Source organism: Alligator sinensis, unplaced genomic scaffold (assembly GCF_000455745.1).
Source record: "Alligator sinensis unplaced genomic scaffold, ASM45574v1 scaffold982_1, whole genome shotgun sequence".
In the NCBI taxonomy this organism is placed as follows: domain Eukaryota; kingdom Metazoa; phylum Chordata; order Crocodylia; family Alligatoridae; genus Alligator; species Alligator sinensis.
This window is the reverse complement of record NW_005842470.1, coordinates 1,042,824-1,063,367: the sequence shown is the minus strand read 5'-3', so window position 1 is coordinate 1,063,367 and position 20,544 is coordinate 1,042,824. Positions and strand designations below refer to the sequence as shown.

The 20,544-nt window shown below is 44.9% G+C and overlaps 2 protein-coding genes across 2 annotated transcripts in view; one reads left to right on the top strand and one right to left on the bottom strand.

Annotated features, from left to right (window-relative positions):
- Positions 1–8,685, top strand: part of RAVER2 (ribonucleoprotein, PTB binding 2) — a 69,551-nt gene extending 60,866 nt beyond the window's left edge. Inside the window, exons 13-15 of the mRNA XM_025212534.1 lie at positions 2,175–2,264; positions 2,827–2,952; positions 7,392–8,685. Of these exons, the coding sequence (XP_025068319.1) occupies positions 2,175–2,264; positions 2,827–2,952; positions 7,392–7,538 (363 nt within the window). The 3' untranslated portion in view covers positions 7,539–8,685. The remainder of the gene's footprint in view (positions 1–2,174; positions 2,265–2,826; positions 2,953–7,391) is intronic.
- A 3,144-nt stretch (positions 8,686–11,829) lies between these two features.
- Positions 11,830–20,544, bottom strand: part of JAK1 (Janus kinase 1) — a 96,140-nt gene continuing 87,425 nt past the window's right edge. Inside the window, exons 19-26 of the mRNA XM_006030878.3 lie at positions 19,401–19,551; positions 18,102–18,196; positions 17,459–17,651; positions 16,578–16,702; positions 16,078–16,250; positions 15,264–15,381; positions 14,253–14,363; positions 11,830–13,141 (exon numbers count right to left, since the gene is read on the bottom strand). Coding sequence (XP_006030940.1) covers positions 13,040–13,141; positions 14,253–14,363; positions 15,264–15,381; positions 16,078–16,250; positions 16,578–16,702; positions 17,459–17,651; positions 18,102–18,196; positions 19,401–19,551 — 1,068 coding nt within the window. The 3' untranslated portion in view covers positions 11,830–13,039. The remainder of the gene's footprint in view (positions 13,142–14,252; positions 14,364–15,263; positions 15,382–16,077; positions 16,251–16,577; positions 16,703–17,458; positions 17,652–18,101; positions 18,197–19,400; positions 19,552–20,544) is intronic.

The following is a 20,544-nucleotide window of genomic DNA, read 5'->3' as shown; positions in this document are numbered from 1 at the left end:
CTCACCAATTCCCTTCTGTGCCCCTGTGATGAACTTATTGGCAGCCACAAGGTCGCCTCTCAACCTTCTCTTGCGGAGGCTGAAAATGTCCAGTTTCTCTAGTCTCTCCTTGTAGGGCTTGGTCTGTAGGCCCTTAACCATATGAGTGGCCCTTCTCTGGACCCTCTCCAGGTTATCCGCATCCTTCTTGAAGTGTGGTGCTCTGAATTGCACGCAGTACTCTAACTGCGGTCTGACCAGCGCCCGATAGAGGGGAAGTATCACCTCCTTGGACCTGTTCATCATACATCTGCTGATGCACGATAAAGTGCCGTTGGCTTTTCTGATGGCTTCGTCACACTGCTGACTCATGTTCATCTTGGAGTCCACTAGGACTCCAAGATCCCTTTCCACTTCCATGCCACCCAGCAGGTCATTCCCTAGGCAGTAGGTGTGCTGGACATTTTTCCTCCCTAGGTGCAGCACTTTGCATTTCTCCTTGTTGAACTGCATTCTGTTGTTTTCTGCCCACTTGTCCAACCTGTCCAGGTCTGCTTGCAGTTGTTCCCTGCCCTCCGGCGTGTCCACTTTTCCCCATAGCTTTGTGTCATCTGCAAACTTGGACAGAGTACATTTCACTCCGTTGTCCAAGTCACTGATGAAGACATTAAAGAGTATCGGTCCAAGGACCGAGCCCTGCGGGACCCCACTGCCCACACCCTTCCAGGTCGAAACCGACCCCTCTACCACGACTCTCTGGGTGCGACCCTCCAGCCAATTCGCCACCCACCGGACTGTGTATTCATCAAAGTCACAGCCTCTTAACTTGTTCACCAGTATGGGGTGGGATACCGTATCGAAGGCCTTTCTGAAGTCTAAGTATACGACATCCACCCCTCCTCCTGTGTCCAGGCATTTCGTAACCTGGTCATAAAAAGAGACTAGATTGGTCAGGCACGATCTGCCTGCCTCGAACCCGACTTAGAGCATCTCCTCTCTCCAAACAGTTTTCCTTAGATTTCTGCCTACAAAGGCATACTCCTGTTGTCCCCTTTCCAGTCCTTGACTTCCCTTCTTAGTCTGTGAATTCCTTGAGGTAATATAACCTGGTGCCTTGCTTCCACTGGTGAAGATCTGCCACTGTTCCAAATCCTGCTTGCAAACTAATGTAACTGAACTAGTTTATTATAACCCTTCCTTTGGTGGTCAGAACTGTACAGAGTACAGCACTCGCTGACCCTTGTCACAACACTGATAGCAAATGGATTCCAAAGCACTGAGGATTTCCTGGTGCAGCCTAACCAAAATTCTTAAATTGTACATAGATACCCTTAAAGCATCATACAAGTATGCTTGTCTTGCTCTCTCTCTCCAGATAACTGAAATGACACTGCACTTGCATCTGGTTCTGTACATTTGTGCAGTGAGCATTACATAACCACTTCACGTATTACCAGGAAATGTTTTGTTTGAGTTTTAAATTTCTTGTGATGAGTCTTAGCAATTAAATCTAGTGCCCTGTGAAGGATGCAGGAAAATGCTGTAAAATAAGGGTCTGGTTACACCTTACCCTGTGAGCCGTACAAATGTTGATTGGTCTTAGAGAATTTGGAGCAGTCATACTTCAGGCTAGCAGGGGCCTGGAGGATTGAAATGTAAAAATCCTCCCTCTACCCGATTCCAGGCTTCCCCTCTTCCCCCTGGGTTCTCCCCCGGTACCCCCTGCTTACTTGTGGCTGCCAATGCTGTCTGTCCCAGGGGAGGGGGCAGGGAAGGGTTAACCTGCTTGCCTGGCCACTGCTGCTCTTTTCTGCCAGTGGTGTCTGAGCAGGCAGGAAGGGGGCAGTGGTTAGCAAGCAGGAATCTGGGGTGCTGGGGAGGGCAGGAAGGAGGCATTGGACCTGATCCGGATCAATGTTGGGGGGGAGAAGGATGCGTGTTTACACTCAGGTGTAGCCTGTAGTGGCTACGCTTTATTGTAATGTGAGCTGGGTAACCTGGGTCAGAAATAATCCTGCCCTGGTGTGGTATAACTTTGAACTGCCTAATGAGTGCTTAAGACTAGTTTCAGGTGTTGATGTGTAGACAATCCAGGGGTTAAGAACTCCAGAATGTGCCCACAATTACTATGCATCAAGGCCCTAAAATTGACCTAGCAAAGCAGATAGTAAAGAGGTTTTATTCTCTTTTTCCAGGAGGCTCTCCAACAGTGGTACCAGCACTGTGCTCAAACATACAGTGCTTCCCAAGTAAGAGTAGGGGATTTTGAAAATGAAGCTTCTGAGGTAAGAAGTAAAACTATTTTTATTTGTATTTTCACTGATCTGTTCTGTGATGTGCAGCATCCTAAAGCTAAATGAGAGACCTCCCTCATTGATATTGGGTCCCATGCTGCCAAACTGTGTATACTGAATGGTATTCAGCAGACAACAGATCCCATTGCAACTTCACTGAGACGCAGGCACCAGCTTTGAATTACATTCTCTCCAGGCTTTCCTGTTCTTAACTCTACAACCTGAAGGGTTCCATGGTTCCCCAACAGTATATCGTATAAGAGCTGTTTCATGATCATACCTTTATAGAACCTCAAATTGGTGCTTCAAACAAAAGGCAAAACAGAAAAAATATGGACACCTGCACATGGCCTGTCTTTTCAAAGGATTGTGTGTATGAGCATTCCAGATTGCTGCAGGTTTGAGCTGCCTCTGAATTTCCTTTTGGAACTGGGCTGGACTCTTGTATTTCAACATCCACTGTTAGTTACTATACTAAGTAAGAATTCATTATTAAAAAAAAATGGATTTTGTTTTGACCTCTGATTTATCACGGATCTTATTTTGCATTTAGGAATCTGCTGGCGGGCAACACCCAGACTACAATACCTACTTGCATGTCATGCCTTCCTGTTACACTGGAGCCCAGGGATCATATCAGCCAGGCAGCTTGCCAGGCTCACAAAGTCCATTAAACAAGGTGAGGGGAGAGACTAACCCAAGCATTTTCATATGTGGCCAGGTCTAAATGCTGATTGTTGGCTGCTTTTTGTGTTATACTGCCACCAAATGGCTAAAAAGAAAACAATTTATTTTCAGTTCTACATGAATCATAGGAAGTTAGGGTTGGAAGGGAACATAGGGGGTCACCTAGTCCAACCCCCTGCTCAAAGCAGGACCATCCCCAGCTAGATCATACCAGCCAAAGCTTTGTCAAGCCAGGTTTTAAAAACCTTCAAGGATGGACCACCACCTCTCTGGGTAACCTGTTTCAGTGTTTCTTACTACCCTCCTAGTGAGAAAATTCTGCCTAATATCTAACCTAAACTTCCTTTGCTGCGAGTTGAGACCATCGTTTCTTGTTCTGTCATCTGCCACCATTGAGAACAGTGTTGCTACAACTGCAGAAAAGTCTTTGCAAACTCTACCAAGCCAGACCCATAGCTTTTCCATTTATATCTCATTTCATTTCAAACTGGGAAAATCTCAGGGTCGTAAGTGGTTCCTGGTAAGCCTGTGCGAAGCGGCAAGTATTTGCTTTGGATTTGAATTCAGCCAATTCAGAGATTCAGATCATTGTCCTGATTCAATTTGGCCAAAGCAGATCTGAAAGATTCAGTGCCGCTTCAGAGATTTGGCCGTAGACTAAACAGGCAGCCGACAGCTGCCTCCAGCTGGTAAATCGGTTGGGGGAGGAGGAGGAAAGGGGTGTGAGGGAGGGAGGAATTGGGGCTGGGACAAGCTGCCCAGTTGGGGTGAGGGGGTCCGGGACTCAGGGACGAGGGTGGGGGAGTGTGCGATGCAGGCGTGGCAGCTCTCAGAGCAGGGGCTCTGTCCTGCTGCCACTTGCCAAGCTGGGGAAGGAGGGAAGGCGAGATGCAGATGTGGCTTGCTCTGGGCGAAGGGGGACTAGTGGCATCAGGGCATAGCCCACGCTCCCAGCTCTGCTGCGCCTGCATCCCATGCACCCCGCCCCGGCTGGCAAGCAATGGCAACACCCACCCCTCCTGGCTCGGCTGGCAAGGAGTGGCAGGGCAGAGCCCCTGCTCCCAGCACTGATGCACCTGCATCCCACACCCCCCACCCCGGCTGGCAAGTGGCGGCAGAGAAGAGTCTCCGCCCCCTGCTAGCCAGGGCAGGGGGACAGGCACTGCCGCTACTTGCCAGCCGGGGCATGGGATGTGGGTGTGGCAGAACTGGGGGCTATGCCCTGCTGCTGCTTGCCCACTTCTGCCTGGAGCAAGCTGCGCCTGCATCCTGCCTCCCCACCCTGTAGCTGGGGAAGTGGCAGCAGGGCAGAGCCCCTGCTCTGAGCACTGCCATGCCCACATGCTGCACTCCTCCTGCCCCCCTCCCCAAGTCCCACACCCCCAACTTGTCCCAACCTCAAGCCCTCCCTCCCCTGTGCCCCTTCCTTCCCCCCTACCCCAACCCCAACAGACTTATCAGCTGGAGGCAGCTGTCAACTGCCTGTTTAGTCTATGGCCAAATCTCAGAATTGGCTAAAGCTTTTCTGAAGCTTTTCCAAATTGATTTAGAGGCTTCAAATCAATTCGGAGCTTTTAATTGGTCTCCTGATTCAGTTGAATCTCCTTCAAATCAAATTGGCTACTGAAGCTTTGCACAGCCCTAGTTCCCGGTATTAAATGCAAATAGCACCTGATTAAGCCACCCCACAGCAAGTCTTGGTTAACGCTGCTGGTGTGCATCTGACTGGAGATCTCTATGCTTTACACCAGTACAGAAACTCCTAATTGGGAAAAGCTGTAAAGGGGGGATTAGAAGAATGTAGAAAAAATCATCTTGAAAAGGCGAGATCTGCAAGGATGAACCCGCATAAATGCCTGTAAATGAGCTGGGCTCATTTGAAGCAGGAAGAAAAAGGCTGTTTGGCACTATTTCTTGTCATGCTGGGCTTTACATAGACTTGATGTCCTTCTTATCTAGTATACAGATGCAGTTTACATTTTACAACAAGCACCATTAATAAGAAATTGCTGCAGAGGCGTAGTGGAATCATAGGAAAATAGGTCTGCAAGGATCCTCGAGATTGTCTAGTCCAACCTCGCCTCCTCAGGGCAAGATCTAAACTGCAGTGGAAAACTTCCAGTGACAGATATTTCACAACCCCTCAAAGGAATGTGTTCATCTCACTGCAACAGATACAGGATTTATCTTTTAATGATGTCCATTGTACGTCAGTGTTGAAAGAGCATTTCAGAATTATTCCATGCTTTACTTTGGACTTTACGTGGAGCAGACTGTGGAATAGAGACCTAGTCCAGAGGAAGCGTGAAGCATAGATAGAATGGAAGTAGCCAGGCACAGCTCTTGTATCCTGAAAGAAATCTCAGTGCAGACCCAGGTACCAGTAATAATAGAGGGTTTGCCATAGTTGTAGCTCACAAGCATAGAAATTACTAATACAGAGCACAAACTTATCACTTCCCATTCCCAGAGTATTTTACAAATAGCCATTATTCCCTGCTCCCCCACAGACCAAGAGTTTTTGTTGTCCCATTGTACCAGTGGGGAAAGCAGGCCCTAGAGCTTTGGTCTTGCATGGCTGCAGGGACAATGTGGAAAACATAGAACTGTGCAGTATTCCCAGGACAACTCCACCAGCCCTAGCACAGGGCACAGGGTCCTGCATTCAATCACCCCAAGCCCCCAGTCTCATCACAGATCTCTTCAACCATCATTCTCCTCTAATATGCAGAGATACAGAGTCTGTATCAGCAGATCCTGTTCTGGCTTGGAGGTGTTTGCTCCTGTAACTCAGCACAAAGCTCTGCTAGTTTTCTAAGGGCAGATCTGGAAAAAAAAAATTGCAGCTATGGTAGTTCCTGACTTTGTGGGTAGGAGACACATTGGTTAGAACTGGCTTAGATCTTGGAACAAAGCCAGCGAATGTGCTGTATGTGATGAAATCGATGGCTGTGCACTATAGTAAGATTTCACTTTAAGATTGGGAAGACATAGAGGTAAATCTGGCATCTGGTTGGAACTCACTGAAATTCTAATCACCCAGAAAGGAAACATCAACTAAGACTAACAATTTTGTCAAAACAGTGTTTCTATGAGACATTTGCATTTAAAAAAAAAACCAAGTCCCTACTCCGTTCTTTAGAAAACAAATCCATTTTTGAAACGCATCCAAATTGGGTGGGATTGTTTTGGAAAACAGATTATTAAACAGAATAATGATAGCTTGGGACATTTATTTGTGTTTAACACAACACTGAGTTTATGGTCTCTCTCATGTTAGCCTTTATTTGTGTAACATGCTGTAGGCAGTAATGGAAAACCTAGACAATGGAGAAGTAGCAGTTTCAGGTACTAGCAGCTGTGTTTTACAACTGTTTTTAATGGTTTTGGGGCAGTCTGAAAGGTCTACACAAGTAACTTGAAAAGCTGTCCTAATAAGAGTGTATGTGTGTCTGTGCCCGTCTGTTCATCTGTCCATGTAGGCAGAATGTGGGGGATTCTCAGTTGACAGGAACTCCTGAACTTAGTAAATGCAAACATGGCTTATATGTTTCCAGTTGCTTCCTCTCCTGTATAATTTGCATCTGTACAGCTTGTGCTTCCAATTGTATTTCACAAGTACAGGTACTTGCTGCTTTAACTCATTTGCAGGCCTAGAGCTGCAAGTAATGAAATATGTGCTAATAATTCACTTTAGAGATGCAAAATACCACTAGAGGAAAACAAGTAGGTCTTGGTATGGCCCTGTAAGCTAGATCCTATGGAGCTTACTAGCTTTCTCAGTAGTACTTGTCCATCTAAAGCTACAAAGGGACATTGTTTTTGTCCTGGGATCAGTTGTGCCGGGATGTGCCCCAATGCAGCTTATCTGATTGTTTGGCAGGTACAGATGTTGTCCTGGGCCATTGTCCTACAGGATTGGAGCTTTGCTGCTTCCAGGGTTTCAGGTGGCCAGATTCTGTGGGACAATGGCCCAGGTGCCTGTCCATGGGGTTCCCTTGCACAACAGTATGAAACGTGCATCCCAGAATCACCTGCTCTGTAGTGGCTGAGAAACATTTCTGCAGCTGATGGTGGCAATAGACTGCATTGGTACATTTTAGGCTCAGAAGAAGAGTTTATTGCACCATTAAATTAAATTAAATATTTATTTTTAAATATAAGCTACAAAGTGCAGCTGCCTTCTTGAACCCTCTTTTTAAACAGTACTTACACAGACATGCACACTCACTTATGGGATTGAACTTGCAGTTACGCTGTCTGGGAAAGGATTCAAACTTTCAGGTATCTCAGCAGTGAACCATGGCCATTTGTTAAGGAGAATGGGAGTTTGTGCAGTCGGAGCAGTAGCTCCCACATCTGAACCTACTCTTCCACTTTCAGCTTAGGATGTTTGGTCTACTGATTTGTCATTTATTTTCTTTCCCGCAGGTGGCACCAGTTAGAAGTGAAAAGCGAGGCTCTTCGTACCTCATTTCTTCCCCAGATGCTGGGCCAGTGGAATACATTGACCAGCATGCTCAGGACAATACAGTACATCATGCAGAATCCTATCTTAAAAAGAAACGTGTTTATTGATATCCAGTCAACAGATCCTGCCTTAAAGGGAAAAGGCAATCTTTTCTTACCTGTGCTCTTTATTGCTGCCTTAACTTCACGCACACCATCCATATATATGAGTTACAGACACTCAAAAGAAACAATACTGTACAGCAGGCAAATTTGCCAAATCAACTATTATGTAGCAATAAAAAGACATTTACTTAGATATTCTTCACTAGTGTCACCTGCCTTGCTAAATACGGTAGTGGTGTTTCCATTACTACTTTTGTCTTATTGTACATTGCTGAAATTAATAATCATCTTCAGCCTGTAAAGGAATTAAATTTGGTAGGTTTTGGTGTGAGTCAAAACCAATAAGAATAGTGGTGTGGGAGAAGTCTTGATCCTTAGACGAGGAAGTTGAGATGAATGAGTTTTAGTAATCATTTCACTAAAATTCTGAGGTTTATCCATTCCAGGGTTTACCCTTCTGCACTTAAAGCTTTTATGTTTTTTGGTAACCTTACACTTTGAATGGAGGCATAGCTACTTTTCCTGAAAAATCCTGGATTCCATGGTAAAAATGTTCTGTTAAAACTAACACACTGTTGTGTGCCTAGGAGCCTTGCAATATCAAATCAGATTTGAACAGAATTTATACAAAGTATGTACTCTTGGTCACTTCCTGGATAAAAAATCACCTGTCATTTTTCCTATGCAAGATACTGCTTGTAAGGGGACATTTTCCTCCCTGTGATTGTAAAATCTATCTGAAATACTAGGTCCTACTAGCCTAGTGACACCTGGGGTGTTGTAAGACCCTTTTAAGAGTGGCATAGGGTGCACAGAGCTTGTTCCTGCCCAGCACGCTGTGAGAGCAGGTAAGCACTGTAATTTGAGAGATGGGGAGCCATTTAGTTCACCAAAATTATGGAGAGGTGCCTTGAGTCTGAAAAGGTTGAGTACCACTGTGCTACACATTGGATCTAGCTTTGCGAGTGAGCAGCCTCCCAAAAACTAAAAGGCAAGAAGCAATTTGGTGTTGCCACAACAATAAGACAACAGAAGTCCCTGTTCCCCCGAGCACTACCAGGAGTGGCTAGAAATAATGGTCACAAGCTGGCAGAGGGTAGATTCAGACTAGACATCAGGAGGCACTACTTCACAGTCAGGGCGGCTAGGATCTGGAACCAACTTCCAAGAGAAGTGGTGCTGGCTCCTACCCTGGGGGTCTTTAAGAGGAGGCTGGACGAACACCTTGCCAGGGTCGTTTGACCCCAGTACTTTTTCCTGCCATGGCAGGGGGGCAGACTTGATGATCTGCTCAGGTCCCTTCCGACCCTGCCCACTATGGAACTTGGAGCACACAAGGAGTTAAGTACGGTGAGGCTTTTGAAGTTAATGATTTTGGAAGTGGATTGGTATAAAGGCTCATCAGAGATAAAGGAAACCCTAAGGAGCTGACTGCTAAACTTGTGGGTGGTTTAGGACTTTGGACACTAGGAGCGCAGCATCCCCACTTGCAGGGATGTGTAGTTGCCACAACAAAAATAGCAGCGGCACCAATTTGTGCTGCTGCTCTTTGCTGCTGTGCGCACCCCTGCACATGGGGTTGGTGTGGGGCAAATTGTCCCAGCTGGGGTAGGAGAGGCTGGGGTCAGCACCTGTGCTGGTCCCAGCAGCCTTACCTGGGGGTCTCTTGGGGGAGCAGTGGCGGTGATCTGGCCACTCAGAGCCTAGCCAGCAGCGAGAGCATGGCTCTGGCCAGCCAGGCTTTGGTTTCTGGCAGTGTGCACTGCTGCCCATGTGCCATGCTGCTTTTAGCAGCAGGTTTTTTTACACCAGGACCCCCGGGTGTCAAAAAAATCCAGTGCTGCAAATTAGCAGCACAGTGAACATGTGCACCGCATGCAGCTGGTAGCACTTAATACTGCTTTGAGGCATCACAAACCACACGTGTGTTTGTGGGGACATTCCCTAAAAGGAGGAAATACTGCATAGTCAAGTATGCCCATCCTCAGTAGACTTTTACCCCATCCTCTGCTTTTCCACAAGCAGTCAGTCTTCCTGTGTCATGTTTGACATTCATCACAGTCACTGTCCACCAAAGTGCTGAGTGCCATTGGTTCCCCAAAACTACAGGATTTAGACCCCTGCACGTTACCTTTTCTTCTCGGCTTATCTTTTTTATTTAGACAAAAAATGGCTTCTTGCTGGCATTTGTGTGAGGAGTGTGTGTGATCTATTATAGGACATTAAGTAGAACATCTGGATTTCTTAGTTGCAGACACTGACGGTTCCCCTTTTGAACACTTCTCTTCCATGAAAAACTTATTCTCTCCTTTCTGAACTCCAGACTCATTTCACATGACACTTCCCACTTTCTCTGACTAAGCCCCACCTTGTTAATTTTAGACTGGAGGATCGTTTCTCCAAATAATTACCTCTGTATAGCCACTAGTGCTTGTACTCAGTTGGCAGGGACGCACTTGTTTGTAATGTCTGCCTCGTATGACACAGTCCAAGTCTGCCTTTGCCTCTCTTCAAGACCTGTGCGCTGAGCACTGAGTTTTAGTCAACAACATTGTTTCTAAGTTTGATTTCTTTTACGTCGTGTTTTTATTATATATGGCCCCATCACAAGATTTCTTTAATTTCATTAGGGTGTCTATTTTCTGCCTATGCATTATTGTATCAGTGATTTGAAAATTGTGTTTTCATTATCCATTTTTCAGGCAAGTTAAATTATGAATAAAATGCCTGTGACTTGCTGTGGATTCCAGTTTTTTTGAAACTCAGTTTTCATCTGTGACTAAATGGAGCAAGAATGTAATTAAATGTAGTGTTTCAGCTAGGTATTGCTGCAAATTTAATTTAATCTCTTTGTAAATAGATTTCTGAGGTTCCTTGTTAAGACATTTTTTAAATTTACTTTTTTTTAAAGAAACGTTTTGAGTAAACTCCACATTTTTGCTGCAGCTGAGATGCACTTTAAAAAAAAAGATATTTATCCCTTTTACACAGTCGACGTAGTATGCACATGTACACACTGCTCATCTGGAGGTTTATGAAGATATCCATGAGAATAATGCATTTTTACAAGAATAACTGGCCTTTTTGGTATGATCTGATATTGAAAATTCACCTGTAGTATTTGGATTTGCACTACTGTGTAAGCAACTTTTCTGAATTGTCACTCTTTTTAACTAAAATAAACTGCTGGTGTATTTACAGTGTAATTCTGCGGAAGAAAAAAGCTCCAGATTTCAGTTACATGCTGGAAATTGTCTTTTTTTTTTCTTTTTAACATTCCACATTTTTTAGCTAGCACGCTTTTAGATACTCCGTGGAAGGTAAGTTGGGAGAGACTTTCATACTATTTAATTTAGAATTAAAACACAGCTGAAAAGAGAAAACATTTTTATTAGTTTTGTTTTTAAAAAGAGTAGCAAAGTGCCTGTTTATGTGTTTATGGGGTACAGAAATAAAACAGATAATACTTTAAAAATAAATCTAAATTGGTTAACATTTAGTAATTACAGTTATATTTTAATAGACATTTTTCAGTTCCAGGCAGTGCTGAATATTCCCTCAAAGCATTTTCTGAATCCAGGGTTAGGGAAAACAGTATTGTCTTAAATTCTAGAGAGGCTGTCAGCAAAAGGTTTCAAATTTGAATGAACGATTCCTGTAAAAGGCTACTGTATTTACAGAACAGGGCCCTCACTTCAACTACAGATTGTGTAAAAGCAGAATTATGACCAGAGCTCAAGTGGCTCCAGGCGCCCCCCTGACACTGTTGAATACGTTTTTACGCTGGCTCACTGAGTTTTTTAGTGATTGCCTATTTTGAGTCCCCCACCACATTAAGATCCAAGTGCTGTTGTTTAAGGTGTATCATAGAATCATAGAAGTAGGGTTGGAAGGGACCTTGTAGATCTTCCAGTCCAACCCCCTGCCCTGGGCAGGAGGAAAACTAGGCTCAAATGACCCCAGTCAGGTAGGCACCAAGCCGCTTTTTAAAGACCCCCAGGGTAGGAGCCAGCACCACTTCCCTTGGAAGTTGGTTCCAGCTCCTAGCCGCCCTGACTGTGAAGTAGTGCCTTCGGATGGCTAGTCTAAACCTACTCTAACAATTTGTGGCTGTTATTCCTTGTTACTCCGGGGGGTGCTAGGGGGAACAGGGTCTTTCTCAAACCCTGCTGGTCCCCCCTGGTGACTTTATAGATGGCTACCAGGTCCCCCCTCAGCCTTCTCTTGTGAAGGCTGAACAGGTTCAGGTCCCGTAGCCTCTCATTGTAGGGTCTGCCCTGCTGCCCCCGGATCATGCGGGTGGCCCTCCTCTGGACCCTCTCCATGCTGTCCACATCCCTCTTGAAGTGCGGTGCCCAGAACTGGACACAGTACTCCAGCTGCGGCCTGACCAGTGTCGCATAGAGGGGGAGGATCACCTATCTAGTCTAGGTTTACATACTCATGCTTGTCCAACAGTTTTTTTTAACATGTATTAATACATGTGATAGTGGGTCAGTCAAAGAACAGCTTGCAGGCAGCTCATCTGAAGATGCTCATTGTGATGGCAGACAATAAGCAAACATTGTTTTATCTGGGAGACCTCACAACTGTTCAGGTCTTGGCCCTGACACATGAATGCTCTGGTGACGGTTGGAGGAGTGCTCCCAGGCCTGGAGTGCATTATGTGTCTGATTATTATTTTGTTATTCTCATACATGCATTCCTGATTTCCCAGACACATTTTACCAACCCTGGCAGCTCTCCTGCGGTTCATGCCAAGGAGTACTATGCTTGCTCACTGAGCACTTGTATGTTACACAGTGCTTTAGACAGGGGGAATTTTTTACTTACACACATTCAGGATCATGCATCTCAGTTTAAATTTACTTTTTTAAGTGGAAACTTGACGTTTAAAACTTATTTTTTTCCCCCTGCAACATAAAATGTTAGGACTTTAAACTGGGGCAGAGTTGTTTGGTTAGTAAGCACTTGATTGATAATACATAGCATCTGGACTAATGATTGTGCCGATTTTTTTTTTTAATTATGTTTTAAAAACTCATGTGCACATGAAGGCTATTATAGGGTTTTCTGTCAGCCACTGTTTAAAAAAAAATCTTGTACACTCATAAAAATTTGCATACTTGAAAAGCAATTGCCTTGGCAAGTTTTGTATACCTTCTAGCTCAGCTAATTAGGAAATAAACCCTCTAAGGACAGAATATTTAATACGCTACATATGTTGGCACTGAGAATTACAGTCTTTCTTTACACATGTTCTTCAATTCTGATTAGCCCAATATAATCCATATAATGTACATATTAATCAAACATGCCTTTTTTTAAAAACAAATTTCTATTATGGTGTTAAGTTGTCTTGATTCATGTGCTGACTAGACAAAAAAATATTAGCATAGCATTCATATTAGCATAGCCAGAATACAAAGTACAGTATTTAAAAATAGAAGGCTTGCATGTTGTATTTTGACACATTTATAGCACAGACAATACAAAAATGTGAATTAGGTTTTATTTATAAGTGCTTCAAATCCTTGAATAAGGTTGCGAAAGGTGGTCCGTTCAGTTTGAATATACATCCAACACTTCCTCATCAGCTGATCAACCTAGAAACAAATGAGAATTTTATGTTTAGACGATAAAAACTTGACTTCTCATCTTCCCAAAAAGACAAATGAACAAATCCACAGCAGGTGCGTGTGTCAGTAAATAAGATACTCTACTGTGTGCAACCAGCCTTGCAATATGAAATCTTATTTGACTAGTATTTAGATAAAGGTCAGTGGGCGATAGCCATATCGACTTCACCTGTACATTGTTCTGATTACTGTTTCTAAGTATACGTAGCTTTCTGCAGATTCACGGACTACCTGCTTTAAAACAGCAGTGAAAAGGCATTTATACACGTACTCTTTTTCCCACGACGCACCAAAGACCTGCTGCTTTGAAGCAGACTTGATTAATCGACTCTGCTCTGCATGTGAGCTAAGATAAACCACTGCGCTGTGTGCTGTTGTAAAAGCAGTGAAATGCATGGCGGTGCGCTTTTGAACTAACGCACCTCTGAGGTGTTTTAGTTCAAAAGCACACCGCCACCAGTTGCTCAGTGCTGATGTGCGTTTCGCCATTTATACAACTGTAAGTGTTGCAGCACCAGGCACTTCTCAAAGTGCCCAGTGCTGCGGCGCTTGCATGTGTAAAAATGCCCCAAATATTTCATTACTGATTTCATTCACTTGGTTATGGCTCCCTCTAGTGGCTGGGCTCCTTGATTAAAACTTGATCCACCTTCCCTGAAGTCAGCTGGAAGGCTCCATGTGTAACGGTGGAATCAGGCATCAACAGCCCACTTCCAGGACAGGGATGTGAACTGTCCTGTCCCACAAACAGAAACATTTGTTTTTGGTCCTGATGGTTGCAGTTTGGTCCTCCTCTGAAGGAGGCAGCTGTAGTAACATAGCTGTACTGGTACAAATACTAGGTCCACTTCAAGACTGAAGGGGATTTTTAGTGAATTCTCTTTGGACTCAGACCCTAAAAAGACCTGGGCTTCAGACTTCAGAACCTGCCAGTGAAGCTTAAAAATCCCTCAACTGAAAGGAATCTTCTCATTCTTTCAAAAATGCAAACAGACTTGTTGGCCACAATCATGCGATTGCTTTATATTCAACAGCAAAAGCCTGAGTGCAAGGAAAGCTTGTTGTATCTAGTTTATACCTCTTCCGGGCAGTTTGGTGGACGTGGTAAACGCTTCCCTTCTTGTAATACACGCACAAGCCGTGCTACTGTCATCTGGCCTTGGGTGGGACCAATCATTTTCAAGAATTCCTGTAGAGAGTAAAAGCCACTTTTAAGAACTATATAAAGAAAAAATGATGAAAGTGAATCTGTAACATTTAGATCAGAGATGCACAATACTGGGATTTCAAAATGAAAACTAACAGTAGACCTTATTTTGGAGGTTAACATACAGGGTACGCATTTCTCTCTCATCCCATCGTGTCAGAATACAACATGCACAACTCTTAGAAACAGCTTCTCTGCTAGGACAGCCAGTGCCTGAGGTCATGGGTGCTCTTCACGTTGCCAAATTTCCAACTTGACAGGCCAGATGACATGGCCCCATGTGCCTGCACTGTCACAAGGAGCTGAGGTGGTGGGACTGATGTGGCAGCACAGGGCTGGGGCCAAGCACAGGATCATACCTGTGCACTAATCTCACTGGATCTGGCCCACAACATGATCCTGGGCAGCAAATCCAGCCCCTAACTGATCTTGCATTATGCATCCGGCCCAGAGGATAAGAAAATTTGGGCACCACTGCCTTAGGCAGATGCTCAAATTGGTTCTTGGTTACCGGGTTTAGCTGCACTTTTGGAAATTTCCTGTGTTCATAATCTAGAGCGCGGGTCAGCACCTGTGGCCCACTAGCAGCAAGGGAGAAGCACTGGCAACGGGGACAAGTAGCTGCAGTGTCAGCCATGTTGGAAGCACCAGCCTGCCTCAGGCTGAGCTGCATTATTTTGGCCCACAGCGCCAAAAATGTTGCCAACCCCTGATCCAGAGAAGTGTATTCTGTTCCAGTCTGCTTTTGAGCCAGCTGCGGTGTTCAGACAATAACCTTCTCAGCGAAACTCAATTATTTTTGAAGACACTGATGTGCATGAATAGGATTGAATTAAAATAAAATAACTGATCTCGAAATAAAATGATTTCAAAACCACTCACTGCCATTGGACTGGATTCAGAGTCACAGTAGGTAAGTAGCTCATACAATGTCACTCCAAATGACCAGACATCTGAAGCAATGTAAAATTTGCTCTGAAGCAGGCATTCTGGAGCGTACCTATGGACAGAGCACAATTCCATTACATTTCATTAAACCTGCGCAAATTTACTCAACAAATGCTGTTAAGAAAGTAAGACTGAGGGTGCAAACAATAAGACACAGCATTTCTCCTGGAATCCTACACGTGTGCCAGTGTATTGTCCCACTAAGTACTTGTGGGGCACGCTAAAACTTTTTCCCCTGGGACAATGCTGTATACCTCTAGGCTGGTGTGCTCTCCCTGGACATCTACTGGCAGGGGAGCAGCAATGCAACTTGGAAAGGCTGGGTAAAGGGCTGTGCCTCTTATCCCAGGTTTTGCATCAGATGAATCAGGACCTCCTCAAGTGAGAAGTTTATTTACAGCCTGAATACTCAAGCTGCATACGTTTAGAATAATTCATCTGTGATATCACTTGTGTGGCATATAGGAACTTGGAGAGAACACATGCGCCTGTTAGCAATACCTCTTGTTATCTCACCTGAGGTCTTGAGCTGCTGCAAACAATATCAAACTATGTGATCAAGTACAACAAATCAAGATTAAAATGGGAGTGTTAACATGAGTGGATGCATTTGGTCAGTCGGCTGTCTTCCTGGGCTGCAGTACATCAGTCAAACGGAAAAAAAAAAACCAGAAAAAATATTTGGAGCCTATGGCTCCAGTGGGGGGTACAGACTATTTAACAAAGTGGGGTTGTGGTAGCCTATTACCAGAAGACAGGGCTGTCGAGATCGTCTTTCACCGTGTAGTATTCCTTATCCGTTTCGATAGCTTTTGTGAGGCCAAAGTCTCCAATCTTCACTCTGTTCTCACTTTCAACAAGGACGTTTCTGGCTGCCAAGTCCCGGTGAACATACTGACAGGAGCCCAAGTAATCCATTCCCTGCAGAGAGGACATAGTAATTGGTAATTTCCCTAGTGTTAAATCCATGTTTTCTCTCCATCTCCCCATAAAACTGCTCCCCAGCTTCTCCCTCATTTCCCTTGGTTGATCTCCTTTCTCCCTTCACCATTTAGATGACAGCCCCTCCGCTACGCTCAAAGCTCTTTTCTTTTTGCTCCCACCAACAATGCCTGGAGCTGTTCCCTGCTCCTTGTGCACTCCTCAGCTGTTTCTGGCAATAACAACAGCTCCATGCCCAGGGAGCCTGACCTGCCGGATGTGTGGTGATGCACCAGCTCTGGAATGGTGGTGTCTTTCCAGTCTTACCTTGCAGATCTGAACTGCGTATCTCAGCTGCTGTTTTGAGTTGATTTTGTTCTTGTTCCGAGGGAGATATTCCTTGAGACTCCCCAAAGGAAGAAACTCCATGATAAGTTTAATTCCACTTCCTCCTAAAAGCAAAATGGGGCTGTTCATTTGCAGGGATATAATCTTCCCCATATTACAAATGCCAGCACCTGCTGTGCTGGGCTTGTCTGCACTGGTCAGCGGGGACCTGGCAGTGGTAAGAGTTTCTTTCCTAGCGTTCTAGTCAATTACTCTGTACGTGGCTGTCATGGCCAAAGGCATGTCAAAATTAGTGACGTCCACTCTGTTGGGTGCTGTATAGAAAGCCATGGACTTCAAAACTGTGATTACTGTGATGTCTGGAGATGATACAGTCACTGTGTTGGAAGGAAGTTTCATGTGACCGTGTAAAGACTTTTTTTTTTGCAAAAAAAAATTGTTGGTCTAATAAAGGTCTCATCTCTGTCCACGAGCCCTGACTTTTTTCACGTAAACAGGAATGTAGCAACTACTGGGCAGAGCAGGTATTTCTGTATGATTTAGCACTACATGTCCCTGCTGCCAGCATAAATCCTGTTTCTCTAAGCTCCCTGTTGAAACTTTGCAAGCAGTATTACTACATACACATTTTTAAAAACCAGGTTTTGGTGCCGGGGTGACCCACATGGTTACTTCAAAGCTAAATAGCTACAGGAGTGCAAATGAAAACCAGGGAGGGGCAAGAATTTCAAAGAGACATCTGAACTTCTTTTGCCAAGAACAAGATGACCCAAGTTCATCTGCATGAAGTAAGCTATCATGCAGAACAGCAGAAGGAAAATCTGGTGACTTTTTTTTTCTTTTTCTACTTGACAGCTTACCATCTTCTGTGCAGATCCCCTTGTATTTCACTATGTTATCGTGATAAAGAGTCCGCAAGATTTCAATCTCTTTCTTCAGATCAGCGATGTGATTTCCACCACTCTCTGGTTTCAGGGACTTCACAGCCACCTGCTCTCCTGTATTGTCACCTTCTGGATCGTATCTGCAGAGTTCAACCTTGCCAAAGTGACCCTGGTTTTAAAAGAAAAGGAGATGCCAGGCAATTCTCAGTGTAATAGTCAAAGCAGTGACCATTCTTTTTTCCCCGCTCTTGTGATACAGAAAACCTGCATCAAACTCATCATGGACAGGGGATATAGCTCCTTTGAAGGACAAGCTGAAGGCAAACTCTGGTCACCTGGACTAGATCTTGCCCTCAAATTGGTGTGCACCTATCTTCTCTTGGGGGGGGGGGGGGAAAGAGACACAGACACGACACATATCTTCCCCTCAGACAAGCTGCTTAGCAGTTCATACAGCTGCTCTTTCAGAAAGACCCTTCTGCCCCAGGAAAATTCCTTGGTTAGCATGGAGCGTGTGGGACAAAGAGCCACACTGCCGAGAACAACAGCAGCAAGAATGGGGGGCTCCACCATGTTTCTTCTTCCCACTGTCACAGCCTAAACAGGCCCCTCAACTCACCTCTCCCAGGTCACGGATTCTCTTCAAGAACCGTTTTTCAAACAGGGTGGGATCGACCTCTGCATAAGGCTTCTTTTCAGACACAATATCAGGATCTGCCATGGAAGAGAGCACAGATGCAGTTCAAGGTGGATAGGCCCCCAGAGGTTTTTTGACATTAGTTTTAGAGGTATTTTATGCACCTCCAGTCTCCCTGCAGCAAAGCTCTTCACTCACGTCTATCCTTGTCCCCGTCCTTGACTCTAACATCTTGCAAAACGTTTTCTACCTGTATTGACCATATCCAGGTGTTGGCTGCTCACCTCAATACCTAGCTCTTCCAATTGATCCATCTCCCAGATTCAGATTCAGCTTCCCCAGCACAAGGGCATGATGGTGCTGGAAAGCCCTAAGCCTTCTAGAGATGTAACTGCCTATTTACTGTACCTGACAGCACTATGGCAATTGGCAAGCCAGGTTTGAGGGTTACTTAGTATCAAGGGAAGTTCACCATAATTTTGATATCCTTTGGCCTTCCTACATGTACAAGCTTCCTTTCAAAATGCAATGCCTTCTAGCAATTTCAGAGCAAGCTGAATCAGGAACAGAGTTGGACCAGGATCAGGACCAATGTATCTGATTAAGCTGCAGGCCCTAATTGGGTCAACACACTCCCCGATGACACTGGTGAAAGTTGTCCTGGCCCCAGATATTGCCTTGAAACTAGGCCAGGAGTGTTCAGCCCATGACCCGTAGGCCATATCTGGCTTGCAGTGCCATGCAATCCAGCCCGTGGGTCTCCCCACACCTCCAGAAATTTGGTGGTGGAGGAATGAAGAGAATTAACACTGCCATGGCTCCCCCTGCCCACAAGGCTATATTGGCCCCAGCTGCATTGGCTCTCCCTGCACAGCTACATTGGGCTCTGGCTGGGCAGCACTGTACACTGGACTGGGCCTGCAGGCTGGATTTGGCCCACGGGCCAAGGAGGCTGGGTACCACTGAACAAGCTATACTGAGTCTTGCTACAGACCTTTCAGCTCAGCTTGATTTACCCGTCAGCTGTGCCACAATTTGTGGCAAATTAAAGGCAATTCACAAATTAAATGGTTATATTCTCTTTGTATGTACTCACTGAATGATATGTCTGCTGTTTCAACAGCAAACCCACCCTTATCTGTAACATCACACACAGCACTTGCACAGCTCTCATGCCTCGTCAGAGGAAATCTCTGTTAGTGCGTAAAACCCTACTTTGGTGTCCAACTTTGCTAAATAAAGTGGGTCCCCCCAGATCAAACTAGCAAACACATTTCTTACTTTGTTCCTCCAGTTTATTGATGTCCCTCATAACTGCTCTGAAGAATGGTCTCTGATTGGGGTCATAGTTCATGCATTGTTTCATCAAGTCAGCAAGTTCCTTGCAGGATGGTGTCACCAGCATGAAGTGTCCTTCGTAAAACCTCTCTTTCTGTAGGGCAAAACGAAAAACCTCTGCGTGTACCATAGACCTTCTTCTATGGTACAAGCAGACCTTCTTATCCAAAACCATATCAGTTATTTTTGTAAAACATTTTTCACAAAAAACCCCCAAAAAACCAGCTTTGCTCTCTGTGGCGTCCACAAAGCAGTGCCTTTCCACCAGCTACTCTGGCCAGTCTGTTCTGAGGAGAATCATTTTTTCAGCGTTTGAAGTAGCTTGGAGCAGCTAAGATGTTCCTCAAACAGGTTGGCGTTGTTCATTTTTTTGGAACAGCTATCTTGTTGCCAAGCCACCTCTCACAAACAGCTTGACTTAGGCTACAAACAGAAGTCACATTTGTCCCAAAAGAAACCAATGTAAGCCAGGACAAATGTAATCGTTCAAAAATCTGTCTGTTGTACCTCTAGAAAGGTTCCTGGGATAAGAATTGTGAGCAATGTGTCCCAAGATGTGGCAAAAAGTGCATCTGAACAGCTGTCCCACCCAGGATTGTGTAACTGAATCCGTGGCATAAACGCAGCAGCGCATTCAGCCACTCACTAAACCCTGATCGGATCAGAAGGGGGATGTGTGTACACGCCAGTAGCAATGTCAGGTTTGCTGTACTAATTATGCACTGAACAGAGAGAGAGCACTGCGTAGGGCTCCATCAGTGGTGGGAGAAATCACCAGAATGTCTTGCTAAGGGAAAACAATGACCTTCCAATGTTGATTTAAATTCTTTACAATTATCATCGGTGTGGGGAGAGTCTGGTGCAAGTTGTGGGCTGAAAGGAAACAGAGGGAGCACACTTTACCAGGGTAACTAGCTCCTTTCAGCAGCTCAGCTCCCTCCTGAATTAACCACCTCTCAGAAGCAGTGGGTAAGGGTCTTGGTTTTCTGCCTTCAAACAGTCAAGCAGCTGCTGTGCTGTCATGCAACCCCCCTTCCCAGGCTGAGTCCAACAGCTGCTTGTTTGAAAGAGCACAAATTCAAGGGAG